Raw genomic sequence first — 19,106 nt, forward strand, 5'->3', positions numbered from 1 at the left:
TTTAATTCTTTTTTCCCCCATGCATACTGTTTTACTATCTATATCATTTCTTTAAGCAGTCACATATTGATGGGCACTATTCTTGCCAGTCTTTTGTTGTCTACAAAGACTCATGGATTAACTTTTGACATATGTCGCTTTAAGCGCTATGAATGTATCTGTAGAATATCTTTCTAGAAGTGGACTGCTAGGTCAAAGGATACGTGCATTTATAATTAACTCTGTAAGAGTTGAACCAGTTTATATTCACACCATCAGTGTATGAAAATTTTGGTAAAATTCGAACTAGGAGTTGTTTTTCTTCTACTTTTCCTTAGCATACTCTTAGTTATACTCTAATAGGGTATATTCAGGTAATACAAACTAAATGTTTTAGTAGGCAAAATCAGTCATTCTTAGCTAAGGATGCGAAGTAGAATCACTAGTGGAACCTTTCAGAATACCCATGCATTGGTAATACCTCAGAACTACTGAATCGGAATCCTGACTCTACAAGCTAGGGTAGGGTACCTACCCTATATTTTGAAAGACTGTGTAGTTAATTACTGTGTAGACAACTAGAAGCCCCTTACTGTATTTGAAACTATCTTGTTAATAAACAAAAAAGCCTGTTTAAATTTGAAGGGTGGTATAAAGTTTGAGGGCAAGATACCTTAATTAGTTTTATTTAATTATTTTGTAGTTTTGTTTTTCAAGTCAACAAATATTTATTGTCCACCTATGAATAGGCACTGTATCAGGAAGGGATATAGGCAGGATTGGTCATATAGTTTAACCATAGGTAGATATTGTGGTCATAATTTGTTTGATTAAATGCAGACACTTGACATGAGAGAACCTCTTTATCATTATAAAGGAATTTTAGGACAGATAGGTTTTGTTAAGGCCTCTATCAAGGTCTTTTAAACAGACTTTGGACTTTTTTCCCTTAAATAAAAAAGAAAAAAATATACATATACATCTTTTTTTGGATTCAAAGGAAAATCTTATGAAGCATATCATAACTTTAGTTATTTTAATATAACTATCATAAAGAAACTATCTTGCTGACAGTGTTACTGAATTTCTTCTCTTTAGCCTGAAGATACTTTGCAATATGCTGTTTTAAGTCATGTAGGATTCTCTATTCACCACCAGGTGTCAGAATATGCTTATATATTCTTATACAACTCTCTGGGTCAGTGTGCCACTTAGACAAATTCTGACTTCTGGCGTATTTAGTTTGTAATGATGCAGTCATACATACTATTTTGAAGTAAAAACTTAAATGATACAAAAAAGTAGCTGTCAATGTTGTAGATGTTATTTAGCTTATATATAGTTCTTTCATTTCTAAAGCATTATTAACTTGCTGTTTTGTAATGATTAACCCATATCTCCTGAAATCAAATATAAGAGAATATTGAAAATGTATGAGAGTAACTTTGCTAAGCCTTCTAGAAAACTTCTTCTCCTGAACATTTCTGTTAATAATCATCATTTCCTAAAAATTTAGAGTGGGAAAATGTAGAGATTATATAGTCCGATAAACTTCATATAAGCATTGGATATATTATAAGTTCATAAGCGGCTTTTAAAAAACAGTATGGATTCGTTTTCCCAGAGTATAATATAGCTATGGCCAGTGGTAAACTTCCCATGGTTAAATATCATAAGAATTGTTTGGGTGAGAGATATTTCTGAGTGAAGAAAGTTGAGCGAATAAATGGAATGGAGGCAGAAAAAAATAGTTGAGAAACATTTCCCTTTATAATTTCTCTCTCCACTGGTAAGGTCCAGTGGGATCAAGTAAAGCTAGTTCTTGGAGCTGAGTGGTTATTTCGGAATAATTGGAAGTATAGTTATTTGAGCGAAGGGTCAAAAAACCTTGGAAGAGAAAACCTAAGGTGACAGCTAGAAAAACACTGAAATCTGACTTGGGGACCGTTTGCTGGGCCAAAAACAGGTTCAGGAGCTGAGTAGTTACAGGGCTATCATGCAGACTTCTCAATTTTCAGGTTTTGGGCCTTGACTAGGGATGGGATTCTTTTTTTATTGGGTGCTGTCTGCTTGATGCCGACATGTATTTCTGAAGTTACAGACGAAGCTTTATAGGTTAGAGGAAACAGACCTTGAAAGCTTTAAGAATGACTAAGTTGAAGTCTCCCAATAGTAACTGATATTCTGCACTATTAAGGGGAATGGCATATCATATTAGTTACGTTACTGTATAACTGATTACTCCAGAATATAGCAGATTAAAACAAAAGTGTTTATTATCTCACAGTTTCTGTGGGTCAGGAATTTGGGCACAGCTGATTTGTGCCTTTTGTCTAAGGATCTTTTATAAGGCTACAGCCATGGTGCTGGCTGAGTCTACCATCATATCAAGACTTGACTAGGAAAAGGTTCACTTCTCAGCTCATTCGCATGGTTGGTGGCAGGATTCAGTTCCTGTGGGCTGTTGACCTGAGTGTTTTAGTTTCTCACTAGATGTTGTCTAGAAACTGCCCTCAGTTCCTTGCCACGTGGACCGCTCCTCCATAAGTTAGCTAACAAAATAAATAGCAGCGGATTGATCAGAGTTAGCAAGTACAAAGAGCCAAAGAGAGAGAGAATACAGGCAAGAAAGGTGCACACTTCTGAGATTATAATCTAATCTCAGAAGTGAGTTTCTCAGAAGTGAGTTTAGAACCTAATCACGCCATTTTCTACATTCTGTTGGTTAGAAGCAAGTCACTAGTCCAGGCCACACTCAGTGGGCGGGGATTGCACATGGGTGCAGATACCAAGTGGTAGGGATCACTGGGGCCATTTGAGAAGCCGCCTGCTACACACAGTAACTGGCCTCTCCTCTGGTTATGTGGTGCTTTGGCCATACTGGTTGTTAAATGTTTTTAATATCATCTCTGGTTTTATAAATTTTTGTCTAAATTGGAGCTAAAATTCATGTCAACTTTGTGTTCTTCACCTCCAAATTGTGTGCGTATATGTATATGTTTATACATATAAACATTGTACCAGACTACAAACTCCATAAAGATAATGGTAGTGTTTGAATTTTTTTTCTTACAACTGTTTTTTTCAGTACCTAACATAGCACCAAATACTCATTAAATATTTGTTGAATTAAAGGGTTCATAAGATGTTTTATCAAATTACAAGTTGAAATTAGTACCCTTTTTCTTTAGAAAGAGCAATACAATTAGCAGGTAAGCTAAAGAAGCAAAGGCTGACATAAACAAACACCTCCCATGTAAATAATTTTAATAGACTTTAACGCTTATGTCATTGCTACCGTTTATCATTAGGCTCTTTAAAGGAAAGTGTCAAATTAGGTCCTTGGGTTACTCTTTCTTGGACTGTTTCTTACACCTTCAGCATTCCTTCGTGGCCTGGTTCACTTCTTCCATGGTATTGTTTCCTCAGACCCAGCACACTGAGCTGGAGATCATTGTCCTCTACCCGGAACCAGCTACCAGCCCTGACCCTCTCTCAACCTTATTCTTTACAGTGCTGCTGCTCCTGGATTCCTAGTTTTCAAACTTTAAAGTTACCTTTCAGCCCTTCCTCTTCCTTACTTCTCCTTTGCATTGAGTTACCAAATCATCTTTATTTGCTCCATTTCACTTCCTTCCCGCCACAATCCATGTCTTATGCCTTACTGTAGAATGTGGTTTCAGAAGACAAGGTCTCTGCCATCTCCATTCTCTACTTCTTAGCTAGGTAGGTCTTCCTTAAACCTTTATTTTATTGCGTCTGCCCCCACCTCCCGTTTAATGCTCCAATGATAAAATCTTCATTCTTTAACTTGACATTCATGGCCCTGTCGCATTTCTCCCATTGTATTACCCCACTGCTCTTTGAACTAAACACTCCATATTTTTATGCCTACCTTTCTTTATGTTGTCCTGTCTTAGCTTCTCAATTCATATATTTGTTCCTCTTTGTCAGGTATAGATCAAGGTTATGTGGGTCCTGATGCATATTCTTTGGGGCCTTTTTAAGAAAAAGAATATAAAATTAATACCAAATTAGGGACAGAACATTGGAAAGGGCCTAATAAACAAGTGAGGAGCCCTGAAGCTTAAACTGCATTAGTTTCACGTGAATCAGCCTTGGCCCTTCTGTGTTGCCTATGCTTTAGCCAAAGATTATGCAAAAGAGCCAGTGGCTCCTCCGTGAAGACTTGTCTGCTGACCCAGCCAAAACTAACCTCCCCATCAGTTAGCCGAAGGCAAGGATCTTGTCTTATACTCCTTTATAGTCTCACAGAACCTTATAGATAATTTAGTGGTTACTAAAGAAATATTAAATTATTACAAAGAACATCATGTATACTTTAGAAGTTTCTTACAGGTTATTTTTTTAAAAAGTACTCAAATTGCTAAGCTGCTGTTGGAGCTCAGAGTAAACTTCTGTTATGTACTATTGAAGATTATATGAATGAAATGTCTTTGTAGAGTGTTACGTTTTCTGTGGTTATATATGTCCTAGCCTTATTTTTAGAAGTCAGCTTTTATAACAATAGTTGATATGTCATAGACATGAAATTTTATTATTCTAAAAAAAACATTTTTATAAAATGTGAAAATCTTCCAGAGCTTGGTTATTAGAGTATTCAGAGAATCCGTACTGAGATTTATTTTCATGGTTGTTTAGAGTTTGTATCTGTGAGAGACCTCCATTTTATTTTCTGTGTGTCTACTTTATTGTTTCAGGACTCACCCAGGAAGGCCTTTTTAGGGTGAATGGCAATATGAAGGTGGTGGAACATCTTCGATCAAAATTCGAGAGTGGGGTGCCCGTGGAGCTTGGGAAAGATGGTGATGTCTGCTCAGCAGCCAGTCTGCTAAAGCTCTTTCTGAGGGAGCTGCCGGAGAGTGTGGTTACCTCGGCCTTACATCCTCGATTCATTCAGCTCTGTCAGGGTTAGTACAATAGTCCTTTTATGAATTAAAACAATTTTATTTTTCAGTTAAAACCAAGCTTTTAATTATTACATATTTAAGTATTAAATATTTAAACTGGAAATGTTAAAATGAGCTTTTACACATTTGTGATCACTGCCACCATCTTGTTCTTTTTCTCGAGGCCCTCATCTTCTGCCCTCCAATAATACTAAACTGACTATGAATACCTTTGGTAAATGGAATTTCTAACACCATTGGCATATGAATATTTTAATAACATAATATTGAAAAGTCTTGATGCTTTGGGGCCAAAAAAATTCTTTTCCGACTAATGACTGCCAGAGGAGTGAGAATAAGACATTAAATTCTGTGTACGAAATTTTTCGTAAGTTGTTTTGGGTTGGTGACCTTTAAGACTGAAAGGTTGCTGGTGTGTTTTCTTTTTCTTGTAAATAAAATTGAATCCTAAAATAATCGTATCCTTTTTGTGAGGTAAAACTGATTTATGATTGTAGTATGAAGTGATTTTAAATGAAGAAACTTCATTTTTAAATGTAAATTATAGGCATAATTATTATTGAGCTCTCTCTCTTAAATTAAGAAAAATGATTTAACATTGAAAAATGTTTGCCAAATTGGAATAAAAAGGAGAAAATGTATTTATAAGAATGTTTGTCACTAGACTAAGGATTAAAGCCACATCCCTTTAAAGCAGTGGTATAACTATTCTCATGTAGTATACTAAACAGTGGGATAAGTGAGAAAGCCGTGGTGTATGTTTTATTTATTGAAAAATAGTGTGAAAATATGAAAGCAAAAAATGCAGAATCACTTGATTCTCATTTTGCTTTTAAACTTTCTGTGTCAGTAAGTGACATTTGGTAAGTGACACATGTTTGAGGCTTGTTCATTGGAAACTGAACTTTTTCATCTTCTCATCTATGAACATTTCAATTATTCTATTTAAATAATTCTTACAAGGAACATTTTATCCATGTCATAGGGATATGAAGTTTTAAGATAAATTTCTGAAAATCATTTTAAAACAGTTGCTGCAAAAGCTAGTTAAAAGATTTAAACATTGTGTTCTTAATACAAAATACTTAGTAATCAAATATTTAGTACTAAGAATATTTACTTTTAATATCTTAATATAAAATACTAATGATATTAATAATACTAACACTTGTGAATACTTGTAAATTTAAAAAGCTTTTATTACATTTTTTATAATAACTTTCATTTGATAATGAGAATGTACTATTTTATTATTTTTGTTAATATTAAATTATACTAATATTTTGTTATACTTTATCTTTTGTAAATTATTTTCTCATTCATGACCTGTTTTCTTGGTGGCCAAAAAGTTGAGTAAGTAGCATCATTCTAAGAGCAAGACTTGTTATATAGCAGCCTGTAGGGGTGCGTGATTAGGCACAAATAACAAATTCTGAATAGGACAGAGAAACAAATTTTTGCTTTTATTAGTATTATTCCCTCACTTCTGAAAACCTCTGGAGCTAGATCTGAGATTTCCCTTGAAGAAAGTATTAATGGCGTACCTACTAGTTATGTAAGCTGCTAAGGAGAATAAAGTATGCTTCAAGTGTCAGACTGTATAGCCTCTGTAAAATAAACTTCTCTCTTTAATAACAGATAGAAAATAAAGAGTTACTGCGCCTTGCTGGCTTATGCTGTGTGCAGACACTCCTATGGTAGAGGGTATATGCTGGAGCTGCTCACTCTAGAGCTGGAGGAAGCAAGGCTCTTTACAGACTCACTAAAAGCAGTCATAGTATTCTCATCTCTCCTTTTCTATTATACATAAATATATTATAATATTGTTTTAATATAATTTCCTTAGTAAAGACAACCCTGCTTTCATATATTAGTCCTCATAGTAACAGATTTACTAGTTTTCTTGATATTCTGTCACAACTCAGTGCCAAATTTCTTTTTTAAAAAGTACGTGCCTTTAAATTACATATCCTGAGTAAAGGGGAAGCTAATTCATAATGGAGTATACTTAAAATTTTTCAGATCAAGATCCTCTCTTTCATCCTGTATAGGATGACATTCTGGGACCCCAAAGAAGTATTTTTTTCAGACATTTAAGCCAAACCAGAACTGCCCTTGAGAACAGTCTGGACACTGCCTGTGAGCGTCCCTGATGCTGTCATCATCCTTTGATCCTAACAATCAACAAGGACCCTTTGTATGGAAGAACACCATTTACATTCTTTCATTGTTATAACAAATTATCGACTTTAGATTTGTCTGGTGTCTAAAGTTCTATGATCATATTTTTTAGTTAGGAAACCCATATATCTGCATACTAGGTATTTATCAAAAACTTCACTTAAAGTTTATTTCTGCAAGACCTTTTGCTCTGTCAAAGGCCTGATTTTGACAATTCATGTTTAAGAAAGAGACTGTAAAGAACCTTTTGATGATCATCCTTTCCTGTTGTCATGGTAAATTTATCTCTGATTGCAACAACTCACTTTCCTTAATTGAGGTTTCTAGTATAATTATCTCAGTTTGGCTGTATCCAATGACTCTGATCTTTTATCCTTATCTTGTTGGGCCAGTAATATGTGTGTGTGTTTTTTTTTTAATTTTAATAATCTCAGGCATGTTTTGAGAATAGCTATGAATTTCAAGCAATAAAGAATATTTTAGAATAGGATTTATTTAATTTAGGATTAACTAGAAATCCCTTTATTTAAATGTTCCCTGAAAAATTTGCTATAATATAAATGCAAATATTTCTATTTCATACTTGAATATGGAAGGGGCAACCCTGGCAGAGGGTGTTTGTCAGACTTTTGTGAATAGAAGCTAATCAATTAGGAAGGAAATTTTAAGGCAAGGTTGTTATTCAGTGAATCGGAGTTGGATTAGTCCAATATTTATTTAGTACCATCTACTTAGGCATGGGATGATATCAAGAAATAATGGATTAAGCATCCTGATTTCTAGGAGTGTACAATTTAATTGAGGAAGTAGGATGTGCATGTAATAGTCACAATATTTCAAATGAGTAATAAGAACATCCAGTCAACAGTAATAAGGAGAGAGGGAAATCAATCAATTATGATCGTTAGAGAATGCTTTGTGGTCCAAATAAAATCAGGATATGTAAGATTAATTCGAATGAAGAGGAAAATCTAGGTGAGAAAAGGGCATGAGCAAAACATTAGTGTAAGACCAAGCTGTCTCTACAACAGGAAATTAGCAAATATAGAATTTAAAAAGTAGGCTGAGACTAAATGGTAGAGGGTCTTGAATGCGAGGCTAAAGCACCAGTTTTTATCTATAAACAATACATTTTTGAAGAAGTCATGATAGAGGCATTATTTTAGGCACTGCTCTATAAAATGGCTGTATGGGAAGATGTGGGTATAGGGAGAACATCTAGAGGACTGGCAGAAATCTAAATCATGGCCCTAAGAACCTGTGTCTGTTGAGTAGTTGGCAATGGAATGTGTTTACCATTTTAATCATTTTTAAGTGTACAATTCAGTCACATAAAGTACATTCATAATGTTGTACAGCTATCACCACCATTCATTTTCAGATCTTTCTTATCCCGAACTGAAACTGGCAATGGAGTTTTGAAGGTTACCAGAGACAAAGACATTGGAAAGAAAAAATGAACAGAATATGGTAGCTAATTATTAGATAATGAGAGTAAAAAAGGAGTCAAAGATGACTCTGTAAAGTTTTGAGCTTAAGTGACTCGAGAAACAGTGGGTCAGGGAGGCATAGTGTGGTGGCCTGATTCTGGTGGCCATACCTTTGGTGAGGCCAGTGGAACTGGGAAGGCCACAGTGGCAGATGGTGTTTGTCAGACTGTTGTGAGTAGAAACTAATAAATTAAGAAGTGGGTTTTGAGGCAAGGTTGAATTAGCACCAGGGAGAGCTCCCTGCAAACTCCGTGCTTTGATAGGGCCTGCAGCAACTATTATTCTTTAGTCTTTAGTTCTTTAATTCTAATCTTTTATTTTCTATCTGTACTGAGGGTGGACCTTTACATTTTAAAATATTTCAGCCTGTCATACCTGATCTTTTGTCCTAAAAGGAAGAAGCAGCACCATCTTCAGCTTTTTAGGAAAGTTTTGTGGCTGACTCATGCTCCTTCCCTACCACCAGTTGAATTTGGGATTTAATCCAAAGGCTCAGTTGCTGTTAGCTTGGTAGAATATGATGATTTCTTTGTGTGGGCTTTATAAATTGTCTATGTCAGAGATTCAGCTGTTTTTATTGAAGATGAGAAATCCTGATGTGGCATCTTGACAATTGGCTTATTATACAAATAATGGAAGACAAGAGGGGTAGATTATTTTAGGGCCACGAGGTGGAGCTCGTTTTAAATAGACCTCATGAAAGATCAATGTTGGTGCATAGAAGAGGATGAAGGTTGAAGATGTGAATTTTATAGTCATGTAAGTAGATTGATTAGTTTTCATACTGAGCATTCTAAGCATTGCTTATGTTTAGACAATATCGTAGCTGTAAATAGACGACAGTAAACTAATTTGATAATCTTTTATCATGATTTAATTGCAAGATTTTGCCTAGATGCTTTACATATGAGTGGCTTCTAAATTCCATTGCAGCTACTCTTACAATATTTCATAGATGAGGAAAATGAAGGTCAGAGAGGATGTTACTTACCAAAGAGCAAGCAGCTAGAATATGCAGAACTGGAGTCTGCCTCTCTCCAAAGCCCAAGCTTTTCCTAACATACTGTGTGTATTAGTCAGCTTGGGTTGCCATAACATAATGCCACACTTGGTGGCTTAAGCAACAGAAATTCGGCTTAGTTCTGGAGGCTAAAAGTTCAAGATCAAAGTGCTGACAGGGTTGGTTTCTGGTAAGCCCTTTTTCCTTGGATTTAGATGGTACCTTCTCACTGAGTGGCCTTTTCTCTGTGTGTTTGCTCTTCTGGTGTCTCTCTGCCTTCTTATAAGGACATCGGTTCTGTTGGATTAAGCCTTCACCTTTATGACCCTATGTAACCTTAATTAGCTGCTTAAAGGCCCTATCTTCAAACAGACTCAGACTCGGGGTAAGGGCTTCAACCTGTGAATTTTGTAGGAACAAAATTTAGTCCATAACACTGAGCTTTTAAACAATTTATCACAATTTAATAAGTATATGAGGAAAAATTAGTAAAAAGCCTACAGTGGATGCTAATTAGGTGGTTTCAGAGATAGAAATCATTGTTATGGAAATGTTTTTTTCTTAGAAGTCTTTAATGACTAGCGCAGCACACTAAGAGTAAGAAATGAGTTAAAAAATGATCTACTATGGAAGAAAAATGTTACTAGAATGTGTTTATTTGTATAGATAATGTTTTGTGTGTTTTTTGTGTTTTACCATTGATTCTCTTTGAGAATTTATTCTTTTTAGTGATAATAGGTGCTATTAAGTGACTACTCACTATTAATTTAATGCCTCAGCACCAGCTCTAATGAACTATAAGCAGGATAATCATTTCCAAGAAAGAAATTATGGCATGTGGCCTACAGCATAGGCTTTGGGTCCATTTTGACTAGTTTGAAATCTCAGTTTGCCGTTTGCTAGTTGCATTAGTAAGGATGAGTTACTTAACCTTTTCGTGATTAGTGCACTAGTTATCTGTTGCTATATAACAATTACTCCAAAATTTAGTGATTTTAACTACAGTGAACTTTTAATTTCTCTCACAGTTTTTGTGGCTTAAGAATCCGGGTGTCATTTCCTCCTGTTAGGAGGTTGCTGTCAAGAATTGGCAAAGGCTGTGGTTATCTGAAGGCTTGACTGGGGCTGGGAGGTCTGCTGCCCAGGTGGTTGACTCACATGACTGGCAATTTTAGTGTGTCTTTCGGCAAGAGATCTCAGTTCCTTTCTACATAGGCGCTACAAATGGCTATTTGCTGGCTTCCCCAGAAAGAGAAATGGAAACTATCCTTTTAAGGACCTAGCCTCAGGAGCTATTCATTAGGAGCTTATCACTGATCTGGCTTGTATTTAAGGGGAGGGGAATGAGGCTCCATCTTTTGAAGGAAGAAGTGTCAGGCTTCGTGGACATTTTAAAACCACCACACTTAGCTTCCCCGACTGTTAAATGGAGAGCATAGTGGTGTCTACTTCCTGAGCTTATTGTGGATATTGAGTTTATCCATGTAAAGCACCTTGAACAATGCCAGTCATAGAATAATGTTACATCAGTAGTTTCTCTTTAGAAAAAAGATTACATGAGCAAAGGTGTTTGGAAAACACAAGCACGTGTTGGCAGGGGATGAATAAATATATAATTGAATTTGGGAATCTTTCTATAAAATTTTTTACTAATATAATTACTGTTCTACAAAGGTACTAAATTGGCACATTCTGAGTAATTTTATTACCCCGAATAAGATTCACCATCTTTGTTGCCTTGGACATATTTTCCTTTATTAAAATAAATATTTTTGTCAAAGTAATACATGCATATGGTTTGATTAAAAAAATCAAACAATGTTGAAAAAATTATAAGGAAAACCCCTACATATCCTTTGGAAACCTTCAGTTTTTTCCTAGAGGATATCAGTTTTCTCTTGCTTAGCTATTCTTTTGGTATTTACTTCCATTTGATAATATAATGTTTTATCTTAATTTGTCACTTTTAAACATCATCTCATTGGTTCTGCTCATGAAATATGTGGAATTAGCTCTATTACATTGTCACTTCCTCCAGACAATTTCGTCTAGTACTGTTATATCACAATTTTAACTGAATTCATAATTAATGTTTGGCTTCTTATGTCTATGTGAGGGTAAGTGTATGTGAGTGTGATAGATTGCCTTATGTTCACATTTGTCTTATGTTTTCACTCCCATAATTTTTAATAAACCTGTTTTTTTTTTCCTCAAAATGCTCCAAGAAATCCACTGTTAGCTATTTTTTTTCAAAATTATCAAATAATATCTTAAGTATTTCCGAGAAACTCCTCTTTGGCCCTCTTTCTTCTACTACCACTTGACCCGGTTGTAGAGGTCATCATCCCGGACTCACCAGGATGCCTGGACTTACTGTTTCCAGAGTCTCTTTATTTATTGTGTTGGGCACTAAATCCCTTCAATCTGGAAAATACTGTCTTTTGGTCTTGAAAATGTTCCAGTATGATATTTCTTATATTGTTTCTTTACATGTCTTAACACTGTCTTTTAAGTCTGTTTTTTACAAAATGTAATCTACTTTATTTCCTAGCCTTGTTTTTTTTTTCATTTTTTAATTTTAACTTTACAGTTTTAGCTTTTATAGTTTCTTTTTCAAAGCGCTTCAATCTTGTTTTATAGCATTCTATTGTTATCTTTCTATGGATACTAACAAAGCTTTTGGGGTTTGGTGGGGTTTTTTTGGAGGGGGTTGTTTTCTTCTTTTCCCTCTATTTCTGTTTGTGAGATTTCTTTTTTGTATCTCTTTACTCAAACATGATTCTTGGCTGTTGTGATTTAAGAATGTTTTGTATGTGGGACCAGTAGGCTTGTCTACTGGTGTACTTCACTTTAGGAAGATTAGATAATGGGGATAGATAGAGAGAAATCTAGCCTGTTTCATTTGGGGACCCAAAATGTCAGTATGTGGACATATGTTTCTCTTCAACCAGGAGTTCCCCAAGAGCAGAGAAGTGAGACATGTGCCCGTGGGCCCATTATTTCTTAACAGATTTTTCACTAATCCTCACATTTTCAATTTTGTTCTTAGTCTAGCTTGTAGCTCTCTCAGGTGTATAGGAATCCATTGTTATTCAGAGACTAAGCCTCAGCACACTTCCCTGACAGCACACCTGCCCAGATGTGTGGGCTGGCGTTGAGCTCCCTGGAAGACCGACAGGCTTTCCAACAGTCTGTTTTCAGTCACTTGTGTTCACTTCCAGATGTCTTTGAAATCTTATCTACTTCTGTCTTTAGTGCAGTTCTTTTTTTGCTCTTGGGTGCTTATATTTTTTAAACATTATTTTATTGTCATTATAGTGGAGTCTTAGAAAGAACATGTGCTCAATCCATCAGTCTATCTCCTTAAATGGACATTCTCTTTTGCCACCTTCAACCCCCGCTCCATACTTGACTTTAAATGGAACAGAATTTTATAATAGCAGCTGTGCAAACAATATGTGCAAATAAAGTGCCTGTGAATTTTAACTTAAAAGCATTTGATAATTTAGACAGCAACTGTTTTTCTTAAGAAAACCACCCAAATAATAGGGCCATTTTAATCAGGACAACGTCTAATTGTAAAGAAATCAAGAAAACTGACTTGTGCTTGAGTCTCGAGTTCTGTTTTTCTTCATTATGTGAGGAATTCACTAGGAATGTTTAAGTTAAACCTGTCTTTTATTCATACTGTCTGTCATAATGCCACTTGCATTGTTTGAGGTTTAACTGAGCGGTTTTTGCCTTGCAAATGTCGGCTAGTTATAATACTAGTTATTAAGTCATCATCCCTTGGATAGTATGAAGCCATAGGAAACGAATGACATGTTTCCTTCCCTAGGTTAATTCCTTCTTACTGAGAAGTTCTTTCTTTATTTTTTTTTTGAAATTATTCATCCTCACAAATTTCTATGTCTTTGAAAAACAGAATCATTATATTAAACTCTGAGTTTAAGCCCTTTTTATTTTCAATATGTACCTTTTAGTTTTTCTATAAGCAATGCCAAATATATAAACTATTCATTTTTTACCAAGACCTAAATGCAGAGCAGAATTAAAAGGTTGCTTTCTGCATATCTGTCCACGGTGCCAGTCATTCAGATTTGTGAAACCTCCACTGGAATGAATTAAAAATGTTAAAAATGTGGTTTTTAAAAACCCAGGTTTCTACACATGACTCCATACATTTTGATGACCTTCCAATTGGTTCTAATTCCTACATGCGATGGGAAAAACCTAATTTGTGTTTATAATAGCCCATGATCTTTAAGATTGTAAATCCTGATAACTGAGTGATCTTTTGTTTGCTGAGTACATATGTAAACTTTTATTTCCTTATAATGGCTTTTGACACTGTGAAATAGTATTAAGTAGTGAGTCGGTTATGCAAACTTGGAAAGAGAAGCCGTGACCAAGCAAAATTTTTCTGCATAGAACAACTGGTCTTGCAGTATATGTGAGAATGTGTGTGTATGTAAATTTGTTGAAATCTTTCATCTATTGTCCTCTTCTCAATTCTCTTTATTTTTGATGGCTTATACCTCTTAAAATGTTTATTGTCACCTTAGTGAGGTACTAGGAGGAGAAATAGATAAACTTACATTTAAGCTCTCTGATTTTTTCCTGCATACTTGATTTTAAAGCCAGTAGAATTCCTTTATCGTAGCTTTATTGAGATATAATTTACACACCATCAAATTGACCCTTTTAAATTGTACGATTTGGTGGTTTTTAGTATATTCACAGAGTACAGCTATTACTACTATCAGGTTTTAGAACATTTTTATTACTTCAGAAAGAAACTGGAAGCCTATTAGCAGACGCTCCCCATTCCTACCTCTCCGTTCCCCTTTTCCTCCCTCACTTCTCCCAGCCCTAGGCAAAGACTAATCTCCTTTCTGCCTGTATACATGTGCCTATTATGGACATTTTATATAAATGGAATCACACAACATGTGGTCTTCTGTGACTAGCTCCTTTCACTTAGCATGAGTTACAAGGTTTAGATTGGAACATATATCAGTAATTCCTTTTTATGTCTGGTTAATAAATATTCCATTGCATGACTATACCACACTTTTTTTATCCATTCATTCATTGATAAACCGGGTTGTTTTCAGCTTTTGGCTATTATGAATAATGCTGTTATGAACACTTATGTACAAGTTCTTTTATGGACATATGCTTTCATGTGTCTTGGATATCTACCTAGGAATGGAATTGCTGGGACAAACTGCGACTTTATATTTAACATTTTAAGGAACAATTTTCTAAAGTAATTACACTATTTTACATTTCCATCAGCAAGAAATGAAAGTTTTAATTTCTCTACATCCTTGCCAACACCTGTTATTGTGTTTTTTATTTTAGTCATCTTCATAGTATGTACCATAGAATTTTGTAATAGCAGGAAGATTATGGGCTTGAAGGGGAAAAAGAGAGAGGAGGCCCCGCTCTTCTAGGCCAAGAAGATAATGTCTTTGGGGGATTTTTGGAATGAATTGTTGTGAACTGAATGAAATGCTCAGTAAATTCTGCATTTTTCACTAATGCTTTTATGTGAGAAGCATCTTATTTGGATTAAGCTGGAAAAGGGGACAGCTAAAAAATGAATTATTTTAAAAAGTGCCCAACTTGTATTAATATAAAGTCAACTCACATCAAATAAATATTGAACACTTGTTACAGGGCTATCAATTTGGAGGGATGTCAAATGGTTGGCTTGCTAGCCACCTACAGCTCTGCCCTAACTCTGTTAAGCTGTGTTCTAAACATCTACTCTGCTGAACTCATGGATGTAATGAACTTCTACACTGAGCCCATAAATAAATTTGAAGACTTAAGGGAAGAGGAGGATAAATCCAAAATAGACTCAAATACCTCTGGGCTTAATGCTTGACTTGATGGTTTAACTCATAGGATACCAAATCAGTCCACTTACATCTTGAACTATAGTGTCAGCTGTATCAGTAGAACAAACATAGTGCTATATTAACTACACACTTATTGTTTATTTCTCATTTAATATAGCACTAGATTCATGGGGAAAGCTGAGTTTTACTTAGCTGGGGTATTTCCAGTATTGAGTTGGCATATTGTCAGAAGCTTTCCTTTCTGTGTGCTGTGATTGTTTTTTTGATTCTCCTGTATACTGACATTCCCATATAAACAGATCTTTAGCTGTTACATGTTTGTCTAACATCACCTAGATATGCTGTCCCAATTTTGAAATTATTTTACATGTTTCTTATATTTTTATACATGCCACAGGTTTCCACTGATAGGCATTCAGCACTTAGTAAATGCCCACAGTAACAGGTTTATTGACCAATTTAGGTACCATCAGGACTTAGTTTTTTGTTATAGGGCTGAAATGTAAAGTATCACCTAATCCTTTGTTCTGCCTGCAGGCCTTTGCCTATGTGTTATGTCAGGCAAATATTTGCCACATGATTCAAAATGCAGGTTCATTCTGGGAGCAGGAGTTCAGTGTAGATACTGGCTAATTTGACAATAAACACACCTCTGCATCTTGTAGAAGAATCCAATCAGAATAAGGTTTGTAGTTTCATTAATAATGTCTAAGAATAGATGGTAATTAATTTTTATTAGCGACTTTATCATCTGGCCCTTTGAGAAATTCGTGTGAGGCCTTTTAGAACTTTGTCATGGTCAAGGGTTGCAAGAGAGCCATAAAAATATAGCCTCTCCTTTTATGAAGAAAAATACCAATTCCATTAACCATAAGATGCAATTATGTACATACGCTTCTCATCTCTCAAAAAGAGTGATTTTACTCCTGGGGAATGAAATGCAGAGGTGAAATTCAGTCTAATCCAGTGTAGCTGGCATTTTATGGTTATTTTTCCCATTCTTATGTGAATGCATATCTAGAAAAAAATATAATTCATGTTTTCTGTAGTTTCACATATTACAAAACATTTTGTTCCCACACATTCATGTAGGTTTTTATGAAAATGTTGTTCTCCACATATACCTCAGGACCCCCTACTGCTCATTAATTTTGCTTGTTTGTCGATTAAGGAAACATTTCTTAAATGTTTGCATGTATGAGACAGTTTGCTGGGTGCTCTGTAATAATAACAGCTAACTTTATGTTAATGTACACTGCTCAAGTCACGTACTCGGAGGTCAGACTGCCCGGATTTGAACTATAGTTCAGCTACTTGGTAGCTGCGTGAACATGGACAAGTTAATTCATCTCTCTTTCAGGCAGTCATCTCTTAACTGGGGATGTATTAGATTCTTATTGCTGCTTTGACAGATTACCATAGACTTAGTGGCTGAAAACAGCACAAATGTGTGATCTCACTATGCTGTGAGAAATTTGGAGGCTCAGCTGGTTTCTCTACTCCAGGTTTCACAAGACCAAAATCAAGGTGCGTGTCAGCCTGTGTTCTTAATTGAAAGCTCTGAGGAGAAGCTGCTTTCAGGCTCGTTCAGGTGAGTGGCAGTTTTCAGTTCCATGTGGTAATAGGGCTGAGGTCCCTATTAGGCTGTCCACGTGTTCAGGCTTGTGACCTCTCTTCATCTCCAAAGTAAGTAACAGCTCATTGTTCTGTCTAATAAATTAGCAAATTTTATAAATCCTTTTATGAGGCTTAATGAGGAAGTAAAAAGCTACTTTAATAAATCTGGCGCCATGAGGCCAAATATTTTTGCTTCTTTTAATGAGTGACCTTTCATGGCTCTGAGATATATCATAGTAGAGATTAGCATTTCACCAGTTTTATTTTTTTTCCCTGAGGCTAGGATTGCTAAGTACAGTATAACTTCATGGACATTGAAAAGTCAAAGCACGTGACAAGCACTAGGATAAATGTCAGATGAGAATTAGGTACCATCACGTGAAATAGGTTCAGCAATTGCTGATTATGACAATCTTTTTTTAATAAGAACAAATACTTATTACATGGTTCAGTGTTTGCTACTTTGAAAAAAAGTGTTTATGATACAGTCTTTTTTAAGTGTTAAGCCACTTTCTCTGTACACTATGTATGCCATGCTAGTTGTATGTCTGTGTCTTAGCCTGAGAAATGGGCCAAATTTAGCCAACGATGAATGAAATCTTTCAAGAAAACAAGAATAATTTGAAGTGGCACTTTTCCCTAATGGAGAAAATTAGTTCTTGTCCTAGGAAAAGATTGATGTTAAGGAAAATGACGACTATTTCAATTATTAACCATAATCCATCTGCAAAATTTTCTTAAAACTTTCAGACTCCTTATAAATTATAACTTATTCTAATTTTTACTCCAATTATGAAATAACTGAAAGTTTAAAACAGTTAAAATATTTTAAATATCTGCAGAGGTGCATTTCACTGTAGTTTCTGAGGTGCTTCTGTGGAATTGCATTGCTTAGTATGCTTAACCTCCCACCACCAAAAAACCCTTTTCTCATTTAGATAACTCTGTAATTCAATTTCTGCTTAACACTTTAACCAGCTAGTTCTTTAAATGGATTAGATTATTTCACATTTCTTTAAGATATATTTGTGATACAGATGTCTATTCCTATCCTATTTCGTCTTACTGTGTCTTAAAAGTGTGTCTTAAGTGTGTATCGGTCTGTTAAAATTATTTCTCAATCACTTTTTATATGAAAGAAATTGAGGGGATTTAAAAGATGTTTAAAACTCAACTTCCACCTCTGAGCTTACATTCGCCAGTTTGTACACTTTTTATTGTTATCGTCTACAAATATCAGATACATTCTCAATGAGGCCTTCTTGACAATATTATATCTAATTATTTATAATTGCAGTCACTACCCCTTACTTCAGCTGGTACTCTCCATTTTTCCCTAGCCCTATTTATTTACATATTTATTGTTTAATGTCTCACCCACTAGACTGTAAGCTCCATAAAGGCAGGGATTTCAATTTATTTACTGATGTATCCCAAATGTTTAGAATTGTGCCTGGCATAGAGTAGTTGCTCAATAAATATTTCTTGAATGATTTATACATTTATTTTTCATATATAAAACAACTTTCAAATATAGAACAAACAAGGCACAAACAATATCCAGGACCTGCCCATGTCTGACCATCTTACCACAATCAACCTGGTCTAGGGCCAACCAGCCTTTCTGTCGTGTGTTGTCACGATCGTCCCCTAACTAATCTCCCTGCTTTCAGTTGTGGCTCTTACAGTCTAGATTCAGCACAGCAGCCAAAGTGGTCCTTTTATGTCAGTTCTCCCAGCAGCTCAAAACTGTCACTCAGAGGGGAAAACAAAAGGACCACGGCTTGTAATAAGACCGTACTGACCTGCTCTGGTCTCCTTCCACACTATGTCCAGATTTCATTTCCTGCCATTCTCCCACCTACCACCGCTTGGCTCGGCCCCAAGACTGCCTCAGGAGTCAGGGCTTGATATTTCCACTGCTTAGAAGGTACTTTTCTCTTTCCTTTAGCTCTCTGCTCAATCGTCTCCATATCAGAGGCCTTCCCTGACCCTGTCGAATGAAATAGCATCCCCCACCTCTGCACTACTCTACTCT

At 35.5% G+C, this 19,106-nt stretch overlaps 1 protein-coding gene across 8 annotated transcripts in view; it reads left to right on the forward strand.

Moving 5' to 3' along the window:
• FAM13A (family with sequence similarity 13 member A) overlaps positions 1-19,106 on the forward strand; it is a 250,060-nt gene that overhangs the window by 37,628 nt on the left and 193,326 nt on the right. For 4 of the 8 annotated variants that reach the window (XM_036227706.1, XM_036227705.1, XM_016161037.2 and 1 more), the window contains exon 3: positions 4,701-4,910. In XM_036227706.1, the coding sequence (XP_036083599.1) occupies positions 4,739-4,910 (172 nt within the window). In that variant the 5' untranslated portion in view covers positions 4,701-4,738. Of the gene's footprint in view, positions 1-4,700; positions 4,911-6,932; positions 7,112-16,956; positions 17,043-19,106 lie in introns of those variants that run through there. The other 4 variants (XM_036227709.1, XM_036227707.1, XM_036227708.1 and 1 more) reach the window with 4 other exon arrangements.

Source organism: Rousettus aegyptiacus, unplaced genomic scaffold (assembly GCF_014176215.1).
Source record: "Rousettus aegyptiacus isolate mRouAeg1 unplaced genomic scaffold, mRouAeg1.p scaffold_m13_p_10, whole genome shotgun sequence".
Classification (NCBI taxonomy): domain Eukaryota; kingdom Metazoa; phylum Chordata; class Mammalia; order Chiroptera; family Pteropodidae; genus Rousettus; species Rousettus aegyptiacus.